At 46.1% G+C, this 22,939-nt stretch overlaps 1 protein-coding gene across 1 annotated transcript in view; it reads left to right on the top strand.

Annotated features, from left to right (window-relative positions):
* LOC139279435 (N-acetyl-beta-glucosaminyl-glycoprotein 4-beta-N-acetylgalactosaminyltransferase 1-like) overlaps window positions 1-22,939 on the top strand; it is a 980,786-nt gene that overhangs the window by 879,189 nt on the left and 78,658 nt on the right. Inside the window, exons 15-16 of the mRNA XM_070898559.1 lie at window positions 7,004-7,296; window positions 11,813-11,966. Of these exons, the coding sequence (XP_070754660.1) occupies window positions 7,004-7,296; window positions 11,813-11,966 (447 nt within the window). The remainder of the gene's footprint in view (window positions 1-7,003; window positions 7,297-11,812; window positions 11,967-22,939) is intronic.

Consider the following 22,939-nt stretch of genomic DNA (forward strand, 5'->3'; position numbering starts at 1 on the left):
GAGAGCACATATTCAAACAAGAGGCAACATGAAGTCATCCAGGCCGCCCCCACCCCCCCAACCTCCATTTCACCGAAGCAGCTTTGGAGGTTCTCTTAGAACAAGTGAGGAACAGAAAGTGGGCTCTTAGTTCACTCGAATGGACACTGGGTGCACTGGAAAATTAGTCAGCAGCAATGGAAAAAACTTGGCTGAGCAAGTCAGATGCATTGTTCCAAGGATCAAGCTACCGTGCAAGAAGAAATTGAACAACCTCACCAGGACTTAGAAAGAAAGAAGAAAGACTTGTATAAAAGCAAAATACTGCGGATGCTGGAATCTGGAATAAAAACAGAAAATGCTGGAAATCTCAGCGGGTCAGGCAGCATCTGTGGAGAGGAAGCAGAGTTAACGTTTTGGGTCGATGACCCTAAGAAAGACTTATAGTTATATAGTGCCTTTCACGATCATATGATGTCTCAAAGCACTTTACAACCAATGAAGTATTTTTTGAAGTAAAGTCACTGTTGTAATGTAGGAACTGCAGCAGCCAATTTGCACACATCAAGCTCCCACAAACAAGAATGTGATAATGACCAGGTAATCTGTTCGCATGATGTTGGTTGAGGGATAAATATTGGCCAGGACACCAAGGAGAATTTCTTCGAAATAGTGCCATGGTCATTTAGGTCATCCTGAGAGGGCAGACGGGGTTTTGGTATAACGTCTCATATCAAAGATGGCATCCCTGACAGTGCTGCATTCTCTCTATCGGCCTGGATTTCGTGCTCAAGTCTCTGGAGTGGGAATTGAACTCATGACTCATAGGAAAGAGTGCTACCCACTGAGCCATAGCTGTCGTAGCTAACTTATCTGATTCTAGGTGGAAGGCACAGGTTCGCAACAACCAAGGCTGAGGAATAGGAGTACAGCTAAAACCATACAACTAACCAGTACCATCATCATAGGCAGTCCCTTGGGATCGAGGAAGACTTGCTTCCACTCTTAACATGAATTCATAGGTGGCTGTACAGTCCAGTACGAGAACCACAGTCTCTGTCACAGGTGGAACAAATAGTCGTTGAAGGAAGGGATGGGTGGGACTGGTTTGACGCACACTCTTTCCGCTGCCTGAGCTTGATTTCTGCATGCTCTCGGCGACGAGACTCAGAGCTCAGCGCCCTCCTGGATATACTTCCTCCTCTTAGGGTAGTCTTTGGCCAGGGACTCCCAAATGTCAGTGGGGATGTCGCACTTTATCAGGGACGCTTTGGGGGTGTCCTTGTAACGTTTCCGCTGCCCACCTTTGGCTCGTTTGCTGTGAAGGAGCTCCGAGTAGAGCGCTTGCTTTGGGAGTCTCGTGTCTGGCATGTGAACTATGTGGCTTGCCCAGCGGAGCTGATCAAGTGTGGCCAGTGCTTCAATGCTGGGGATGTTGGCCTGGACGAGGACGCTAACGTTGGTGTGTCTGTCCTCCCAGGAGATTTGTAGGATCTTGCGGAGACATCATTGGTAGTATTTCTCCAGCGCACTGGTAACTCCCTGCCATGAGCCCAGCTAGGACCATCTTATCCACTTGGGGTGCAGAGTTATCTGACATCAAACAGTAAGAATAACAACCCCGCACGCCCCACCCCCCCAAAGTCGACCATTCCAGATTCTAATAGTGAGCCAGGCTGGCTGGTTAATCATTAACTCCCCTGAAGTCTTTCTCAGCTGTCAAATTACCGAGGGCTGGCTTTGATCCTGACTTACATAACCAGTCATGTCACCTTGGAAGCACTTGGATCCCAAAAAAGACCACATTACCTTCCCTCTCCCCCGCCAAAAGCGGAGGGAAATGAGGTGTGTTTGAAATCAAGTGGATATATGCTGACCCTGGGAAACTGGAAAATGTCTCTAGTCTCATGGATGGGCCTCATGGGATTCTTCCGACTCGACACCAGAGAAGGCAGCAAGCAGATTCCCCAGTGGGTAGGATGGTCCCGGCTGGGCTAATGGCAGGGGAGCACAACATTTTCATTAAAACATTGTGGGGAAGAAATTTCTGTGTTTAGCGCCACACAAAACGCCGTTGAGTGCTCTACCGCCAGCTGGTGGCGGTTCCAGCAGCACACGCCATATCCAGCTTGCCAGTAGCACTGCCGCTAAACTTGCTGGTCGGGGACACCAGAATCACAGAGATCATACGTCAGTGAGTGTGCAATGCTCACTTGACACCCGATCTCCCAACTTTATTTTGCCTATTGAACTTACCGGCTGGAGAACACAATGACAAGTTGAGATGGCTGTGCAGCAGGAAGCAGGCTGCAGTGATGCTATTTAAAGGGGCCATCACCAATCACTCGCACCTGACAGGGTTTTGAAGTTTGAGTGACTTTGAGTTTGCTACTGCCTACAATGGCAAGAGTTTTCTTTAGTTATTTCAAGGTTATTTGGTATCAGGGTGTGTTCTGCTAAGTACAAAACGCCCTCATTATTTTTGAAATGCTTCAAACTACAACACTTGTTAAAAATCATGGGGGCTGTACTGGAAATCGTCCTCGCCCTCCAGGATCTATGGCGGAGGGAGTGGAGGCAGCAAGAAAATCGCGAACATGTGCACAGAGAGGGGGAAGAGGGCCATCAGGGCTTGCAACAGGGCCTTACCCTCCGAGGGTCTTCCGACATCACTTCTCCCACCTTCAATTAAGTGAGCATTAATGTATTCGGAGGCTTTGTTTCACCAAGGAGGTTCCTGCTCCACAGACCCACTGCCACTCCCCTGGGGCGGCACCTAGCATTCCTAGCAATCTGTTGGAGCACAGATTGCTGGCCTGCTGCGACACTGTGAAAGCCCCAGTCGACGGTGGTAGACCCAGCTACGATGGCAGCAGAAATAGCTTGGATGCCACCAAGCAGGGACTGTCTTAGAGCAGTCTGAACTTCCGCTGCAGCAATAAGACGGGTCGCTTCCACCTGTGCTGCAGTGGAAGCTGTGACATCGCTCATCATGCGTGCCATCAGGTCTAAGTCGTCACGGTCTCTCTGGGAGTGTACCATCATTTCCAGACTGGAAATTATGGGTTCCATGCTCTGGGCAGAGCCCCGTGCAATGTTGGGGGCAGACTCCTCCATGTTCCTTGCCATTGTTGAAAGGCTCTCTGGCAGACTTTACATTGCACCTATCATTTTCGTGTGCATGCCCATCACCCTTCTTCTGAAGGCCTCCCCAGCGAGGACCTCATCTGAGTTCTGTGCAGCGGAACTTGCACGCAAACTAGCCCTCCAGGAGCTGGCCCCCGAGCTACTCTTTCCCTCTGGCCTTGCTATAACTCACTTGTGCCTGGTGCCTCACCCCCTGTGCCGATCCCGCTACTACACTGGCCTCTAAAGAACACGTAGTGCCAGTATCTGAACTGGCGTCTGCGAGTGACAGATGTAATGACGCGGTGTCTTCGTCCTCCTCTTCTTCCCCGTCATGCTCATCAGTGCCCTCAGGGACAGGCTGCTCAGGTGCTTGCTGATTACCTGCAAGCAGGAAGGCACAAGAGTCGGGTTTTGGTGAGAGGAGGAAGGCAGAAATGCATGCATACAACATGAGTAGCTTGAAAATGAGAAAAGATTGTGGGCTGAGGGGGAAGTGGGATGTGAGAAGAAGGAGCAGAAATGAACATACTGCTGTCCCCAAGGGAGCGTCAACATCACCGGTGGCCACGGTGTTCACGCCCTGGCACCCAATGATCTCCAGTACTCTCATCTCCAGCTGGCTCAACTGGTCAATGTGGGCTTGGCCCTCGCCTGTCCGCTCCTGCTCACACCGGTTGAAAGAGAAAGGAAAGTTTACGAGTGAGTGTGGTGTCATGTGTTTGGGTGATGTGTCTGCCATAGTTGTCATTGTGCGCAAGTTGTGAAATGTGAGTGTGAGTGTTGATAAGTAGAGATTGTTGCTGGGTGAGTGTTGGGTGCATGCTACATTGAGCAGTGTGTGAAGCTTGTGGTACAGATGGCGGTATGTAACATTTGTTGAAGCCTTCACTCACCCTGACCACCCATGTGAGGTCATTAAACTTCTTCCTGCACTGGACGTGGGACCTGGGGACCACAGTGCAGCCCTTGATGTGTGTGCCACCTCCCACCACATAGTGCGGCAGACGTGTGACGATGGCCTCTTGCCAGTTGTCAGGTACAGGACCGCCCGCCTTCTCTCCACCGAAAAGAAACAATGCTCCATTCGAGAACATCCGTGATCTCTCCCTGAAGCGACGATCCACCATTGGGATTTGTAAAGATCATCATCTCCTCTTCTTTGCTCCTATTCTTCTTCCCTCCTCCTCCTCCTCATCCTTCTCCTCCTCCTCCTTCTTCTTCCAGCTACAAACCCAACAATGCTGAAAATGAGGTGCTGCAGCTTCAATGAACCTCCCCTTTAAGTAGTGAAAAAAGCCTGTGGCAATCATTACTGACACAATATCGGGGCAGTGTAATTGTAGCGCCAATGAACTTGAGCTTTTAGAATAGAAACATGACTGCAATTATTTTAATGAGGAGGGAGCACGAATTTTGCGTGCATCCTAGATGATTTTCAGGTGGTGTAACCTCACCTTCTTTAGTCTAAACACTAGCCATTTCTTGGCAATAATGAATTTCTAGCCCAGTAAATCGAATAAATCTAGAATTGACATACACATGGATTCCTACAGTTGTGCTTTCATAGATAGACTGATGAAGAGCCTGGTTGAAATTATGTATGAACCATCTTCCCTGAAATGGGATTTCCATTTGTCTCTTTTACCTTGTTCATCTTCATTGCTTTCTGTTTCCCTTCTCGTATTTGATCAAGTATCTTTCAAAACCCGATTTCACAGCCACATCTCTTTCCTCAGCAACTGTCCCTGGCTCCAACTTAATCCACGTAGATTCCAACTGAAATTCTACCCTTCATGTTTAGGATCCACCCAGGATTACAGATATCTTCGAGATATTCAGCCCAGTTCTGATGAAGGGTCACCGACCTGAAACGTTAACTCTGTTTTTCTCTCTCCACAGATACTGCCTGATCTGCTGAGTATTTCCAGCATTTTCTGTTTTTATTTCAGATTTCAGCATTTTGCTTTTGATTATATGAGCCATCTGTATTGAGTGGAAGTAAATTTTACCCAATATAAAAGCGTCTTGCTTGTAGGGACATCAATGTTTAATTGCAGTTAGTGAAAACGAGTTGTTGGTGTGTTTTTTCCATCCACACTGCATAGCAGAACGTAAAAAACTGTAGCACAGTGCAGCTTTTATGGGCAGACTGTTTGCTATGGGGATAGCTCATCCTTGCAAAATGTAAGGCAGCCACACGTGTCAGTGTCAGCTATTTCCAACATCTCTTCCACACTCCACGACTTATTATCTGATCGATGGGCTGCTTCTTCTCACCTGTAGATGCCAACCCCTCTGCCTCCATCTTTCTCTATTTTAATGATGATATTATGATTAGCGATCATCTGAACTTTCCTCTCTTGTGGCAAACCTCAAATATGCTGCCTTGCATGCTCTTCCATTTACGACATCCCCATGGTGCTGTCAAGTCAAGATTCACCATTTTTATTTGTTTACTCTCAGGATGTGGGCAATGCTGGGTAGGCCACATTTATTGCCCACGCCTAGTTGCCTAGAGAAGGTGGTGATGAGCTTTCTCCTTAAAGCACTGCAGTCCTTGTGATGATGTTGCTACTATAATGGTGTTAGATAGGGAATTTCAGGATTGTGACCTAGCAACGATGGAAGAACGGCAAAGATATATGTCCAAGTCTCAGGATGTTTTGCGACTTGGATGATAACTTGAAGGTGATGGTGTTTCCATAACACGGCTATGTTTGTCTTTCTTGGTGGTGGAGGTCACAAGGGAAGGAGGTGCTGTCGAAGTAACCTTAATGAATTGCTGCAGTGCATCTTTTCGATCGAGCGTACTGCTACCACAGTGTGCCAGTGATGTAGGGGGTGAATATTAAGTCAAGCAATGGTGTTGAGCTTCTTAAGTGTTATGGTTGCACTCATCCCAGTGAGTGATGAGTATTCCATCACGTTCCTGCTTGAATCTCGGAGATGGAGAAGCTTTGAACATTCAGGAGGTGAGCTATTTGTCGCTGAGTACTCAGCCTCTTCCCTGCTGTTGTAGTCACAGTTCAGTTCAGCTTCTAGTCAGTGGTGATCCCAGATGTTATGAAGGATGTTCCAGTGAAGTTGGATTGACTTCAATGGAAATAAAAAGCGGGAGAAATGTAAATCGGTTTGCTGATTCACCAATTTACACTATCGTACTAAGTCAAAACTACCTCCGCTGTTTCTACTCTGTCATTCTTTCCTCGGGCCTCAGAACTGTGGAGCTCCTTACTTCCCTCAGTCTTCCCTTTATCCTACAATCTACCAGTTTTCAACATATATTGTTAGCCACTAATTCTTGACGTATCTAATTTTCGTTCTTGGTGGTGTCTGACACTACAGGCCTTGGACTTTCACTTAGTTTTATTTTTTTTTAAAGAGAAATCTACTAGGTCTACAGGAAAATATAAAGAACATTTTACTTTTTTGCCTTGGGTCTACCATGTCAAGAGACCCTGGTTACTGATCAGCAGCTAGTTGGCTGGAAATATTTTGATAAAATTAGAGAGTTAATTTTAAATGTTATATAGGATGTACAGCACAGAAACAGCCCACATGGCCCAACTAGTCTATGCCAGTGTTTATACTCTACACAAACATCCTCCCACCCTACTTCATCCAACTATATCAGCATAACCTTCTACCCACTTCTCCCTCATGCACTTATCTCGTTTTTTCCTTAAATGCCTCTATGCTATTCGCCTCAACTACTCCCTGTGGTCGCAAGTTCCACTTTCCAACCACTCTCGGGGTAAAGAAGTTTCTCCTGAATTCCTTATTGGATTTATTAGTGACTATTTTATATTTATGACCCCTAGTTTTGGATTCCCCTACAAGCTGGGATATTTTCTCTACATCTAATGTTATGAGTTTTTCCTGCCTCTCTCAACAGGATTTACACACTTCTGCGGATCATTAACGTGGAGAAGCGGAGAGATTCTGCTCGTGGTAACAGATATCTCATTGAACTGGAACTGATGGAGAAGGGGAAGAAAGTGGTCCGTTTGACAGATTACATCTATCTCTTGCTGCACAGAACCAAACAAGATGATGGAAGTGAAGTAACAACAGAATTGCAAGATAAGGAAGCCACTCAGCAGGATGTTCTATACTTTAAACCTCTCCTCTGCCAACCAGTAGGATTGCATATGAGATCTGATATCATGGTACACTTTATAGTTCCAGGTGAGGAAGAGCTCTATTGTGTTCAACTGGATATATGTAAACTCAGAATTTATATCCTTGAGAACAGTTACTTTCCCATTCTTAATGGCTCAAGTTTACTACTTCTTTCTTTTGGTGCACGGTTTGGTGGGTTTAGTTCATTACGAAGAAATTGAGAACAGATCCCCCCTCCCCCTCCCCCCTCCCCAAACGAAGTGGGTCGAGTTCCAGTTCAACCGAGCAAGTTAATCAATATTGAAATCTGAATCAGAAAATATTAAGGCCGCAATTTTCTCAAGGGAGGCGGTTTGGGGTTGGGGGGCCTCCGAGGTGGGGGAGAAACCCGACTTTAACGGCAGAGCCTGATTTCACTGTGAGGCCTCTGATTCCTGCCTGCGATGACAGCTTGAGAAACTGAGATACGAGGGTTCGGTCTGGAAGAGGGATCGTGGGGGTCATGGGGGTGCAAGGTATGTGCATAGTCGGAGAGAGGCCACCATGGTGGGGGATCATGGGGGGGAGGCGGCATCGTCGGGGATCAAGGAGGGAGTCAGCATAGTCTAGGATTGGCGGGGCGGTCAGCATGGTTGGGGAATTGGGTGGGGGAGGGGTCGGTGATCGGCGTGGGGGGGTGGGTGTTGGGGGATCGATCGGGGATCGGGAAATGGTTGGAAGATCGGCCGGTTATTGGGCATCAGGAGCGGGTTGGAGGGATTGGGAGGGGTGGGTCGTTCGGGGATCGGAGGGATCAAGGATCGAATTGTGTGAAACCTGTCCACAAGCAGTTAAATTCAAAATGGAGGTGAAAAAAGAGGCTGCCAGCCTCCTTGTAATATTAAAATTAAGGTACCACCCACTGGGAGCGGGTTGATCGCCTGATCCCAGCCCCGCCCCCGTCCCACCTCCGTTAAAACCAGAAGTGGGTGGGCTCGAGACGGGATCAGGCCAGGAATCTCATATTTTACAATGTGACTTCCCCCATGGTTCAAACCCACCCGTTTTAGGGGAAAATTTCAGCCTATAATTTTAATCTCGCATTAGGACAATTTTCAATTCAAAAACAAAAATATCTGATTCAGACGTGAGTCATTTCAGACTTCACAAATCCTAACCTCCCCAATTTCAGTCCAGACGGAAATGCATTGACAAAAATTAACATTTTTATGTTGTTGTTTTTGTTGAAATCAGTAACAGCATGTGGAAGTGATCGAGTGAGCTCAGCTGCCTCATCACATTATTTAAGCTTGCTTTCCTCTCGTAGCTTGTGGCACAAATTTAATCTGAGGGCCTGGCTTCCAGTCTCCTGTTCAATTACACCTCCTACTGATGGCAGTGACTTCTGACAGAGTAAATCTTCTACTGAACATAGTCTTCACTCTGTCCCTTTCCTAGGTGCTTTTCCTCATCCGTTCTCTCCTCTTGTTTTTTTCCATTTTCTCAAGTGAATCTTCAGTGTCTCCTCTCTGTAAATATGTTTAGGTGAGTCCGCTAATGCCACTGGGATGACAAATCTATCAAAGCACAGTACTGGCCCAAGTGCAGCAAAACCCCTCTCCACATCCACCCTCAGTACTGCTAAATTCCATACATCTACCTCCAACTGATGCAACTTGCATATCTTTCAGTGTATTCTCAGCTTGAAATGGTGAAGGATAAAAATTAGCACATATTGGTCAGGGAATATATATAGATATATAAAATAACAGCCACTCATTTATAGCTTTCACAGAATAATGAAGAGAGCTGCAGAATTCAATTTGATAAAATTCGCAGAATATAATTTAATAAAAATGGAATTTGAATTATTCAGTCACTGTAGATCAATGACCCTGATGATTCTACCTTATATGGTATAATGAACCCGATAATATATTCGCCCATTTTTGGCTCCCTTCCCTCCTGCCCCCACCCCCCTGATCTTATGTTTATTTCCTTTCTGTCTCCAATGGCAGCTGGTCATTATTCCACCATTCACACCCTATCCAGATTAACCTTTTTCTAACTTCTGCCATTACCATTTCAATTTGACATATCATCCCTTTTGTCTCTCTAATCTCTCCTGTCTTCCACCCTATCACAGTTCTTCCCTCCCCTCCCTCTTTCAGTGCTCCTTAAGAATCTGTTCTTTTCGAACAATTGGCAGTTCTGACGAAGGGTCGGTGACCCGAAACGTTAACTCTGTTTTTCTCTCCACAGAAGCTGCCTGGCCCGCAGAGATTTCTAGCATTTTCTGTTTTTATTTCAGGTTCCAGCATCCGCAGTATTTTGCTTTTGTATGTGTGTATTAGTCCTGCCTTTAGTGCACATATGTCACTCTCCTGACATAACACTTCTTGGAAAACAATCTTTTTAAAACAAAAAGCCAGCTCTTCCCTTGAAGCCTGGAATTTACACACACTTTCCAGTCTGCTCACAGCAGGGAACCACTAATTGATGTGGGGCTGTGTTTACTTAACAGGCAGACATTGTGGCCTTAAAGAGTCATAGGTCTACCTTGACAGCACAATAACACATTTTGCATTACATGTTAGAACACTTGTGTCCTTTTAAAACCATCTGACTTACCATGAGAAAAGTGGCAGGGGTTGCTATTGTGATTAAGTAATTGTACAATAATATCTGATGTACAGCTTTACAAGAACTGGAGTCAATGTGGTGAATCAAAGTTAAACCACTGAGCCAAATGGAGCTTATTTACATTTATTTATACCTTTTATTTATATTAAGTATTCCTCAACATCCTTCTAACCATGAAAACAACACGTGCATGTTCATATTAATTGTCATAGCATAATTTGATAAAAACAGAATGTACAGCTGCACGTACACTCAATTGAGGAAGTTCACACTGTCCAACTGTAATTTATTTCTAGTTCAGTTACTGAATTTGTATATTGATGTAAAAATGTGAACTAAGCTTTCTTCATTTCAGTGGATTTGCAAAAATATCACCGTTGCTTTCCAATGGTCTTGGTGATGCCCAAAGCCTTGCACTTGCACCACATGAGCTATTTGCACACAGGTCTATCTCAGCCTCACATGTGGGGTCTTTCACAAAGCATGGCTCAGCCTCACTTAAAGACGCCTCTCACCCTCCCCTGTCCCAGCCTCACAAAGGGACTTGAATCCTTTGGGCCCATACAAGCCTTCCTTAAACTCACACATGGACTCTTCATTCTTAACATAAGAACATAAGATATAGGAACAGGAGTAGGCCATACAGCCCCTCAAGCCTGCTCCGCCATTCAATAAGATCATGGCTGATTTGATCATGGACTCAGTTCCACTTCCCCGCCCACTCCCCATAACCCCTTATTGATTAAGAAACTGTCTATTTCTGTCTTAAATTTAATCAATGTCCCAGCTTCCACAGCTCCCTGAGGCAACAAATTCCACAGATTCACAACCCTCTGAGAGAAGAAATTTCTCCTCATCTCTGTTTTAAATGGGCGGCCCCTTATTCTAAGATCGTGCCTTCTCTTTATTATCCATTTGTTTTCTTTGCTTTCTGTTTTTACTATTTAATCTCCCTCAGACTTTCCTTCTATTCATCTGAGTAACTCAACCTCTCGTCTCCCTGCTGCCCACAATAATCTCTCCCCTGGTTGCACAGAATTTTTCACTCAACCTTCTGTATAACCTCTCATAAAACTCCACTATAAAAGCAATAAATTCATAACATTTTCTAATTAAAATTACATTTTTGTTCGCCTTGAGTGGACAATATGCTGATTTATCAACAATACAACGCTGCAAGACTCCAATTAAAAATAACAACTCATTTTATAAACACTTTGTTGGTACAGTTGCCAGATGGTTCTGTTCCCACAACTGCCAAATCATTAAGTTATTCTTTTTACATTTTGGAAGGAATATTTGCACTTTAGCAAGATGAGGAATGGAATCATTTTGTTACATTTTCTACCTAAGTACTTCTACTTACGGTATAGTCCAGGCCAGATCCAAAGGAATACTTCCCCCCATTTCAACTCTCCTTGTACAACCATAATATAGTGTATGTCAGTAGTTTTAGAAGACAGAAGGGAGACATTGAACTCATGGAGTTGATGCAGCAAAGAGTGATAAGATGGGCCCCTAACGTCAGAGGACTGAATAATCAGAAATGATTGGATAAACTGGTGCTTTTTAGCCTTAAAAAGAGGTGATCTGATAGCAGGATATAAAATAGTATAAAAAGAAGGTAAATCCTTAACACTACTTCAAATTCAACTATGAGAGGAAGAAGAGGGGACATGTGTTCAAACTAGTGAAAGGGAAATTTTGAACTAAAATAAGTGATGGTCACGTGAAGTGATCAGCACATTGAATGAATCGCTGGGAAGCGTAACAGACAACAAGACTCAGGTAGGAGACATAATTGTCGGAAAGGATGAGCTAAGATGGACCAGTTGCCCTTCTTGATCAGTGTCTATCTTGTGATCTCCTGAGAGGAGGGAAGAAAAGTGGAAAAGTCATTGCTGCTAATGGAACAAGAGACCATTGCATCAACAATTATTTTTCCTTTGTGTCTCTACAGTAAAAAATCAGGCCCGATGGGTGCAGCAGTTCATTACAGACATGGAAGATCTCTACAAGACAACAAAGGATGAACACTTCAACATTATCATCATTGACTTTGACAGTGATGACATGGATGTGGAGCGGGCCTTGAAGAACAGCAAACTAGCTCGGTACACGCTATAGACTAAGATTTGAACGGGGACTGTCTTTGTGTTTGGTACACACTTATTTTAATTAGGGACAAAGAAAAACCATGCACCATTTTAGTCTTGATGGTCACATGGATAAGTGGCTTGATGATGCATTTAAACACCATTTATGTTATTGCACAAATGAAAAAAGTAATGCCTCTTAAATTGGTATGTGCAATATTTCCTGAGATAATCATGAACCTAAGATGAAATTAGCTCTGGCAGCATTCATATCCGTGAGGTAAACTGTCTGTCATCCTACTAAGTTCAATGGATGGATAAGGGAAGTGAGCAATGGAGTACTTTTTGGTATCAGAGATGCCAAGGCAATGTTACCAGTACAAGGATTTGATGGGTTGGATGGGAGTGTATAATGTCATGATGACTTTATTTTGTTTTTCTATTGTAATTTATTCAGTTTAGTTGCTACATTGGTTTTGGATGTAGGTCCTGACTTAGCTGATTTGAAATAACTATCACAGCAACTGTGAGATTGCGTAGTAATGGTGCTCTGGGCATGAACTGTGAAACAATTCCATGAACCCTTGGCTCTGAGATTACAATTCCATTAAAAATATTCTTTACAAAATTCATAGAAATTAGCTCTTTTCCCCCGGGTAGCCACTGGCCCTGAAATTTCGGTCGGAGGCTTCTGGCGGGCAATTGCCTCCAACCTGAAACATTTCTACGAAATTACCTGGTGGTCCGGGAGGAGCGTGGGATTCCGTTGGGGAGGCCTTCTCTTCCCGCGCTGCGAAGCACGCTCCCGTCCTCCAGGATCCCACGCAGAAGGTGCAGTCACGTGTGACTGCTCAGCCAATCAGGCACAGTATTCCACAGCATTCTCATTAATAGCAATGAGAACTCCGTATCTACGGACACCAAACACATATGATAAAAAATAAAAAACACACCTCACTTAATTAAAATTAATTCAAATTAAAGTTAATAAATATCTTAGAGAAAAAAATTTTTTCCGAGTTTTTAAAAAGTTTTTCAAATTATAGTTAAAAATAAATGTAACGTGGTGGGCAGGGTTTTTAAAAATAATGTGTTTTTTTAATTTAATTATATTTTTGTATGTTTTTAAACTCTTACACCTGTAAAAGTAGGCTTTTATCAGGCGCAAGAATTTTGAGGACATTTGCTGGGCAAGATATGGGTAAATACTGCAATCTTGCCCAAGCAAATCTCCTCGCTCCTGATATGCGTGAGATCTGTCAAGCTCCAGCTTGACAGATCGGAAAAGCCAGTTTTCAGCGCATGTCTTCCCGGGTCCGTAGATATTCCATATGCACCCGGGAGGCCGGAATTGCAGCACCATTGTGTTCTGTTATTGATGCATGATGTCTTCCACATTGGAGGTTTAAGGAGCTAAATTTGGTCGCCGCCCATTTCTCGGTGGTCCCCGGTTGACACCTACCTTTTTGCCACCTGGTCCCGTCAGGAGCCACTTTCGGCTCCATTGTGTGGGTGGCAGCATCAGCGGCAGGCAGCAGCAGTCGCTGGGCAGGAGCGGGACTGAGTGGGCGGGAGTTAGTGGGAGTGAGCAACCAGCGTCATCAGTGTGCGGCAGTTGGAGGCCTCTCCACTCGGGGATCTTCGGAGGGCCTCCAGTGCGCACGTGCGAGACTTTTACGATTTTTTTTCATAGTTTTTGTCTTCCGACGTGTCGTCATTTCGGGGCCGTTTGAGGCTGATTGCTGTACTGCGCATGCGCATAAAGGCACACCACTTTATTCCACCTGTGAGTGTGAGAGGGGAGAGTTGGAGATTGGAGAGGGGTTAGTCTGAGTTGGAGAGGGGGCAGTTTGAGAAATTGAAACCCACAAATTCTTGTGCAGCCAATCGTTTCATCATTGACGATGAGTGGCCAGAAATCTGCCATGAAGACTGGCAAAACCAGGCCCAGAGCTCCCTGGTTTAATGAAGAGGAATTAGAGGAGCTCGTAATGGAGGTGGAGCGCAGGTACAAACACCTCACCTGGTCGTGGCAGGCCTTCACCACCCCAATACCGGCGCATTTGGAGGGAGATCGCTGAGATCGTGTCCGCAATGGACAGCGTTTAGCGGGCTGGGGACCAATGCCGGAAACGTTGGAATGATTTGGTGGTGGCAGCAAGAGTGAGTAAAAATGTATTTCCTCCCTCCTGTCCAAAAGGGTTGTGCACCAGATGCATGTGTGTGTGGGAGTGTGTGTGTGGGCGCATCAGCAAAGGGGCTAACTAAGGGCTGCAATGTTTCTTTGTGCAGAAGAAAAAAGCATCCAAGGCAGCAAGTCTGCATGCGACGGGAGGGGACAAGCAGAGGTGGTCAAATTGAGCAGGCTGGAGGAGCGTGCGTTGGCATTGGTGGGTGACCGCCGCTGTGCAACCACAAATGTTGATGCAGATCCGATGCCACAGCATGGTAAGGTTATACTAAGGTTATACTAATCTATGGTCTGAGCCACGCTCATGGCATGAAAGGTCATGCAATGTTAAGGCACTCACGGTTTACCGCACACTTTGTTGCCCATTGTGGTGAGCCCATGCAGAGATGCAACTCCTTGCTGGCAGAATGTGAGATGGCACGGCCAGCACCAACCCTTCCCCACCCCCCCACAGACTGAAATGTTGTCCTCTACTTGCAGATGATGATTGGACTGCACGGATCAAGGCACACCATCGACCTCTGGCCTTCATAGAAGCCGTCAGACCCCAACATCTCCCACCCCGACATTGGTCCCAGCCCAAGATCCTTCCTCCACAGTCCTCCCTCCCGCCCGCACCCCGCCCCCCCCCCCCCCCCCCCCCCGCTGCAGATCACCCATTTCCACTGCTCCCACCTCTGCCACCCATTTCCACGAAGAAGAGGAGGGCGAGGGGAGGACTTTGTGGCCCTTGAGCTCGAGGAGCCGGAACAGGACGACAGCAGCCTCCTGCCATGTGAGCCATCTGTCCGCAGAACCCCAGCATCGGGCTCCAAATTCCTGGGGTTTGGAATGGACTCCACACTGGCGAGCTCGACCAGGAGCAGAGCAAACACCTGAGGATGCAGCACCACGCTCTGCAATTCTGGAGATGGTCTAGCTATCACGGACAAGCATGCAGATAGGTCGCGATATGCTCCAGACCATGGCTGGGATTGCTGGCAGCATGGCCACCTTCACCCAGCAGCATGATGACAGGATGGACCGGCTCATCACTATGTTGGAGCGCACAACCGAGACCGTTGAGGTGATGAGGCAAGAAATGGCTTCTGGATGCCTAGTGCAAGCCCCCGAGCCCACACCCTCAAGTCAGACCGATCCGGAGGAGCAGGAGCCCGGTGCCTTCGGTCACACCCTCTGCCTTCTCACCAAGACGCACACGTATGCAGAGATCCCACTGCCCTCCTGCACAACCTCGTCAACCAGAGACAGAGAGGGCAGGGGAGCAGCACGCCGTGGTGTAGGCCGGGCGAGGAAGAGGAACTTGCGCATCGCTTCAAGGGGAGGGAAGAGAGGTGGTAGTGCCGGCTAGAGGGGTGTTGGTGGTGTAAATGTTTGTAAATGTAATAATCTTATGTAACCTTTGTTATTGTGCACTTGTAAATACACTCACATTGTTGACCCTCTCTTGGTGGGTGTCTGATTTTAATGTCATGTGTGGTGCCTTGTGAGAAACACACATCTGTCCCTCAGGTCATCTGCTTTATCAGGAATATCTTCCCATCCACATATGATTGCATTGTATAATGGGTACGGTCATCAGGCCATCGCAACACGACAAGGAAGAGTCACCAATGCAGGAAGGCTGTCATTCAATGATACTCACTTTACCTACTTGCAGGGCAGACCTTAAGGCTTGCACTTCAACCCTCTTTTTCCGAGGCCAAACATGGCAGAGTGCCACCCCTGAGATGACGTGGTCATCAGTTACATTGCAGTACATTAAATGTCTTTTCCTCATGTAATGCTCTTCTGACTATCAGTTGCAGCGATGCGCCATTTCTTAACCTCTCGCTTATTCAGCCTGACATAATCCCATACCCTCTGCGCAGTCACAATATGAGCATATGTATACAGGTATAGGTTCCACATTAAATGCTCTCATAACTTTTGGAGGGCGTCTCCACTGAGCCTTTACCATCTTTCGCTACTCATTGCCGCTTTGTCCACCACACCTTCCCTTCAACAGGGTCATATGGAGAAACATATCTGAACTTTCTCTGTGCGGGTTAAGGTCCATCACATTACTCTTTATGTGCTGTGAGAGTTATTCGATCTGTCAGATTTATTACATCTCTCAGAATAGACTTATGTCCATCACCACAACAAGGCACGCTGGGTACAGGTCTTTTGTGATGAATCAGCACAGATTTTATGCAGTAATTTCCTTGCAGTACAAAGAAAGTCACATTAACAAGGTGATAGTGACAGTCTAGTCATTGAAACCTCAACGGCAGGCCACTGAGTCACCGCGACACTTGTCTCTTGCTGTGTTCTATTGACCGTAGTCCTTCCTCAGTTTGGTCTGTAATCGCGCTGCCCCTAAAGTCGAATAGCTGTAACTTTATACCATTTTTCTCCCAGACAAATGTTGTCAGGGTGTGCAGCTGTCTCAGGCGTACAATAGATAATTCTAACCCTAACCCTCTCACCCTCTGTTATATGTAGTGCCTCCCTGAGAACTTCTTGAAGGACTGTGTCACAGAATTAATTAATCAGCCTGGCTGCACAAAATGTGACATGCTAAAGACTTTTCACTTATTCATAATTATTTTGCCGTCACCATTGGGGCTTCTCAATGAAGGTCTTTCAGCAAGGTGAAAGAAAAAAATTTCCATCAGCCTAGACACATTTCAGTCACTTTTATCACATCCAACTTAAACCTGACCATCAGCAATAAAGTAAAGCAACATCCAGCGAACTTTTTTCCAGCAGTCCCACTCCTGATGGTCCAGTATCTGCACCATAGCTGCGATGTGCAGCACTGCAGCACTCGGAGCCCTTCTCCCTGCCGCCCCACTCACGGCCAGCTCACACCTGCTTTATGCCAGCGGTCCTTCTGGCGGGCGGCAGGTCGATCTGAGGCCAGCATCGCTGACCAGAATGGGCGATTTGCAGCATCCAGCATGGGCGGGCGGCATGACGTCACGCCGGTGGATCCCTTCACGACCAATCTCCCGCCGGGCGGAATGTGGACGGCAGATGGGCGGTTCCGGAGGAATCGGCCAGAAAAACTACATTTCCGGCAGAACCTCGGCGGCTGCGGGCACAATTTCCACCAATCTCGGCCCCTAAATATTTAACAATGTAATTGCTGCAGCCTTATGATGTGAAAGTCCATTGTGACGTAACTCAGCCTCTGAAGTTTGTTTTAGTAACACATACAGAATTTTAAACTATCAGTTTTAATTTCTTCCTTGTGACTTGTGATGCCTTGGCAGATCTAACTGAGTTGACTTGAATAGAAAGTGAAAATGCCTGCTTTGTTCATTATTCATATCACAGAATCTGCATCAGCAAAACCTAGTCAGAAATGTGTATCACTGATCAATCTTGACAAATGAAAATGAATGGGCCGAGATTTGCAGCCCCTACGAACACGTACAAGGTGAACACGTGCTCATAAGGGCCGCGCAAGCTCCAGGTTTAGGCATGCGCTGCACGTGCGCTTAAAGCTGGAACTTGCGATCTGTCAAGAATTCTGTTGACAGATCCACCGCATCCCCAGGAAAAGGGCCTCCGCGGGCGGAGAGTTGGGCTATTTGCCCAGCGAATGCACGTGAAATTCTTATGCCTGGTAAAAGCTGGCCTACCAGCGTAAGAGTTTTAAAAGAACAGAAAATGAAATGTTATCAATTTAAAAACCTGTGAAATAAGGTAAGTTTATTTTTAGCCCCTTTAAAAACATGTATTTATTTTTCCAAAAATTGCATTTTTGTTTTGACTATTTAATTACATGTCATTTTAATTAATTTTAAAAATGTGATTTAAAAAAAAATTATTTGAAGCGTAGAGGTATTTTTTGAGTTATTCCCATTCATATTTATGGAGATTTGTGCATACAGAATCCCGATAAGCATGAATGGGGATCCCCTTCTGTCATTCGTCGGCCTGGCCCAAGTGATCCCAGGGGCGCTCGTGAACTGCATGCGCCCCTGAGATACGTGGGCCTCGATCCGCGGGAACCCGGAGAGGTCCAGGAACACGAGTCTCCGTACCTCCTGGACTACCAGGTACGTGAATATTTTATTTGCAGATTGGACACATTTCTCGCAGGAAACCTCCGACCGCAAATTCAGGTCCATCATGTGCAGGAGCAGAGAGGACCCTCAGATGATCCCAATTTTTTCTCCGTCATCAGCCTAACAACATAAGAACATAAGAAATAGGAGCAGGAGTAGGCCATTCGGCCCCTCAAACCTGCTCCACCATTCAATAAGATCATGGCTGATCTGATCTTGGCCTCAACTCCATTTTCCTGTCTGTTCCCCATAACCCTTGACTCCCCTGTAGTTCAAAAATCTGACTCATCATCATAGGCAGTCCCTCGTGGTCGAGGATGACTTGCTTCCACACTAAAAATGAGTACTCAGGTGACTGATGAACTCATGTTAAATGGTGGAAGATGCCTGTGTGTGAATTGTTTTAACGTGGGGTGACCGTTGCACACCAGCCACCACACGAGCTTGACAGAGCTAGGTCTTGGTCTAGTGACAAGGGGATCAAATCTGTCTCTCTCCGCCTTGAATATATTCAATGACTCTCTGTGTGAATAAGTGTCTCTTGCTCGCTATTCTAAATCTTTGTAATCTTGTATCTATGGCTCCTATTCTTGACCTCCTGACTACTGGAAGCAACCTGATTCTATCTACCCTGTTAGAGGAAACCTAGACTTACAGAAATCCCAGAATTTAATTGTGCTTATTTAAACAGACAGCAAAATGAACACATTCTGAATTGTCTCACTTTTCTTGGGAAACTATGTCAACTGTTCCAAGCACAGTTCCCCTGATACAGTGAAATCTCTGTGTCCCAATGTGCTGCCAACATGCACATTCCTTGTTTGATATATTAGGACTCACTTTATCAATGCAAGCTCCTGGTATGGGACTTGATTTTAATAGATGCAGAACAGTGGGAAACATGCCCGTGATTTCTCAGCATGTTCCCGTGAGCAAGGCTTCCCAGGTGGCTAGACCTCCACCGCTGCCCCCACCCACACCCTCCCCCACTCATGCAAATTTGTAAAATCAGCCCCATTCACACCAATAGACAGGATAACCAAACTGAATTGAAGGTAGCCACCACGTCACAATTAATCCTATAACCGTCTGTATCAAATAATCCTTTCTGAAATACATTGTCAAATTATTAAATGATATAAAATAAGATAAAAGAAGGAATACGATGAACCCAGCACTCAGTGGGATACAGTAGCAATCAAATTAATTAAGCCAGGCCTTATTCTGTTCAGAAGTACATTGACCAAACCTGGACCATTCATAGAAAGAACAGCATGCAGATTGCTGTCTAAGCACTTATACAGCGCCATTAACATAGAAAACATCCCAAGGCATATCACAGGAGCTTAATCAGACAAAAATTGACATTGAGCCAAAGAAGGAGCTATTAGAAGGGGTGATCAAAAGCTTAGTTAAAGAGCTGGGTTTTAAGAACGACAGAGAGGCGGGAAGGTTTAAGGAGGAAATCCAGAGCTTGAGGACGAGGCAGCTCAAGGCATGGCCGCCAATGGTGGGATGAAGGGATTTCGGGATACACAGGAGGCTAGGGTTGGATGAATGCAGAGTTCTTGAAGGATTCTAGGACTGGATGAGATTACAGAGATAGAGAGGAATAAGGCCATGGAGGGATTTAAACATGAGGATGTGAATTTTAAATTGGAGGCATGGAGAACTGGGAGCCAATGTAAGTCAGCAACCACAGGCGTGATGGGTTAGGATACATGTGAACATGCGAACAATAACAGACAGGATGCATGAGTTCCCAAGCTGAACTTGCGCCAGCCTGAAAGCATGTATCCAACATTAAAGCCAGATGATCATTTGTGTTTTGTGTGTGAGATACTTCTTCTTTCCAATAGTCAGAAAATGGCCAGCAGTGTTTGAGTGAACTGGCTACTTGAGTGAAAATGTGTCCATAATGAAGAGCAATGACAGATTAGCATCACAGAGGCAACAGAGTAAAGGGCATCTGATGAGTAAAGATACGAGATCTTGTGTAGGTAATGTAGGTATACGGTACTAGATATCAATAGCTATTACAGTGCTGTGCACATATAGTATAAATGAGTGGATCTCCTGTAGCATTGCTCAAGGTAGGCCAGAATATACAGTCAGTCTATTACCTGGTTTATTGATTTTCGTGATGCTTCTTTCTTCCTTTCTTTACTTTTCTGTTTCTCTCTCTCCTCTTTTCTTCTGCTTCTCTTCTTTCAGTGGGACATGGTGGATGGTGTGGTATGACATCCATAGCTCCCCTCATTTTTCATTCCCTTCTCTCCCTCTTTCTCTTCTCTCTGTTCCCCTCTTCCATCTCCTCTCTGTCACCCTTTGCCTTCCCTAACCATTATGTTTCCTCCATTGCATTACCCTTGTCATTTTCCCTCTCCCATATTTTTCCTCCTCTTCCCCTTCCCTATCTGCCCCTTTGTCTCTTCTTCTGTTCCTTGCTCTTATTCTTCACCCCCTCCCATCACTACCTGCTTTTATCCTGTAATTCTTGTCACCATTCCTTGCCCTCTTACCCTTCTCCCTCCCCATCTCTACAATAGCCCTATAATTGTCCCCCAGACTCCTTAGGCCTGAACCTGGTCAGAGTTCCACCCACAGCCGCCGGAAAAAAATAATTTTTCACAGATTCCTCATGTACCACCCACCTGCAGCCCAGGTCCCGCCCGGCAGGAGATTCCTCGGTGAATTACCGCCGGTGTTACTTCCTGCCACTCACCAGAACGACTGCTGGCAAAAAGGTGTTCCGAGCTGGCTGTGAATTGGGTGGCGGGAATAATCACTCAGAGTGTTGCAGCGCTGCACATCCTGGGTAGCGTCCATATGCTGCACCATTATCAAAGGCTCAGAAATTGTTATCTGATCGACCTTAACCTGCACAGAATGAGTTCAGACATGTAAATGCAAAGTACTCTGTTGAAGGGTAGGTATGTAGAGGAAGCGGCAATGAGTTCCGAAAGATAGTAAAGGCTCAATGGAGATGCCCTACAAGATTTTTTAAACCATTGCAGGCAGGACATAGTTATTGAGAGAATGTGAGTGCACAGATGGTATGAGCTTCTGTCAGAGTAAATAAGCGAAAATGCGACCATGTAATGCTCTGTCAGGTCGCAGCATGTGATAGTGAGAACAGTATACTTCAAGTATAGAAGATGGAAAAAGATATATAATGGACTGCAAGGTCACTGAGGAACATGTCATATCAGGAGTGGGACTCCGCGATGGTGGACCTAAGAAAAAGTGGCCAAAGAAATGTGTGCCCTGTCTCTCAGCCTTCCTGCATTGGTGACCCTTACTTGTATCACAATCGCTTGATGACAGGACTCATTAAGCAGTCGCATCATATGTGGAGAGCAAGATATTTCTATATACAGCAGTACACCTGAAGGAGATTTGTCTTTTTCTCAGAACGCACCCCAGATAATGTAAAAATGAGACACTGACCAAGAGTGGGTGAACAATGTGACTGTATTGAATAGTGCAGCATCCAAAGTGACACACACGGCATCCCTGGCTCCTCGGGAGCCGTCGACCTTGATGGTGTAGGCTCCGGGGGTTGCATGACATGGCCAGAAGCCATCGTTTGCCTCATCGCCTCATCAGAGTCGGTGTTGCATTCCACCGCACTAACGAGCCGCTCCATACTGGCAGTATGCTGCTGAGTGAAGGTGGCAATGCTGGCAGCTATCCAAGCCATGGTCTGCAGCACATCTCGACCTAGTTCGATCCTCGTCCTCGACAGATGGACCATTTCTTGAATTGCTGCGAGCCGTTTTCCATCCTCATCGGCTTGTTGCATCATCCTGGATGCTTGCGGCTTGGTGGATTCTCCGGCACAACCTCTGCGCCTCCCAGTACTTATTCCTGCTTCGTCCGACTTGAATCGTAAGAAGTCGGATCCCAACACTGATGTTGGCCAGACTGGTGGCTGGAGTCCTCCTTTTGCAGCTCCTCAACCTCAAGTGGTTGATGACTGGCACTTCTCCCTCCTCTCCCTCCTGGTCTTCGTGACTCTGGGTGGCGGAAGTGGGTGTGGTGGATATGGGTGATGTTGAGAGGTGGGTGGGTGGAGGAAGGAGCTGGTGACAATGTCTGGGTGGGAGACGTTGGTGTCACACTCGGCCTTTGTGTGCCAGAGGTGGATGGGGTGCATTGCTCAGTGCTGTCCAAATCAACATCTGCAAGTAGAGGACAACATTTCAGTGTATAGCTGGGGGGTGGGGTTGGGGTTGGTCAAGCTAACATGTGAGCCGTAACATTTCGCATTCTTACTTCAAGGAGTTCCATTATTACATGAGCACACCATTACTGGCCAACACATTGTGCGTTAAAAGGCATTTTCTGTAACATTGCATGACCTTTCATGACATGAGCGTGACGCAGACTGGAGTTTAGTATAAACTTAACATGCTCTAGCATGGGATCTGCATCACCCTTTGTGGTGGCACGGTGGTGGTCACCCACCAATGCCAAGGCACGCTCCTCTGGGCTGCTCAACTCGATGACATCTGCTGGGCCCCCTCCCCTGGCACTCAGGCTTGATGCCTTGGATGTTCTTTTCTTCTGCAGAAAGAAACGTTGCAGTCTTTTCCCCTTTTGCTCATGCAGCTCACACACACACACACCCAGACTCAAACACAGACACACACATACAGACTCTCACACACTCACACACACAGACTCTCTCTCACATACACACAGACTCTCACACACTCACACGCACACCCAGACTC

This window comes from Pristiophorus japonicus, chromosome 14 (genome assembly GCF_044704955.1).
Source record: "Pristiophorus japonicus isolate sPriJap1 chromosome 14, sPriJap1.hap1, whole genome shotgun sequence".
NCBI classification, from domain to species: Eukaryota; Metazoa; Chordata; class Chondrichthyes; family Pristiophoridae; genus Pristiophorus; species Pristiophorus japonicus.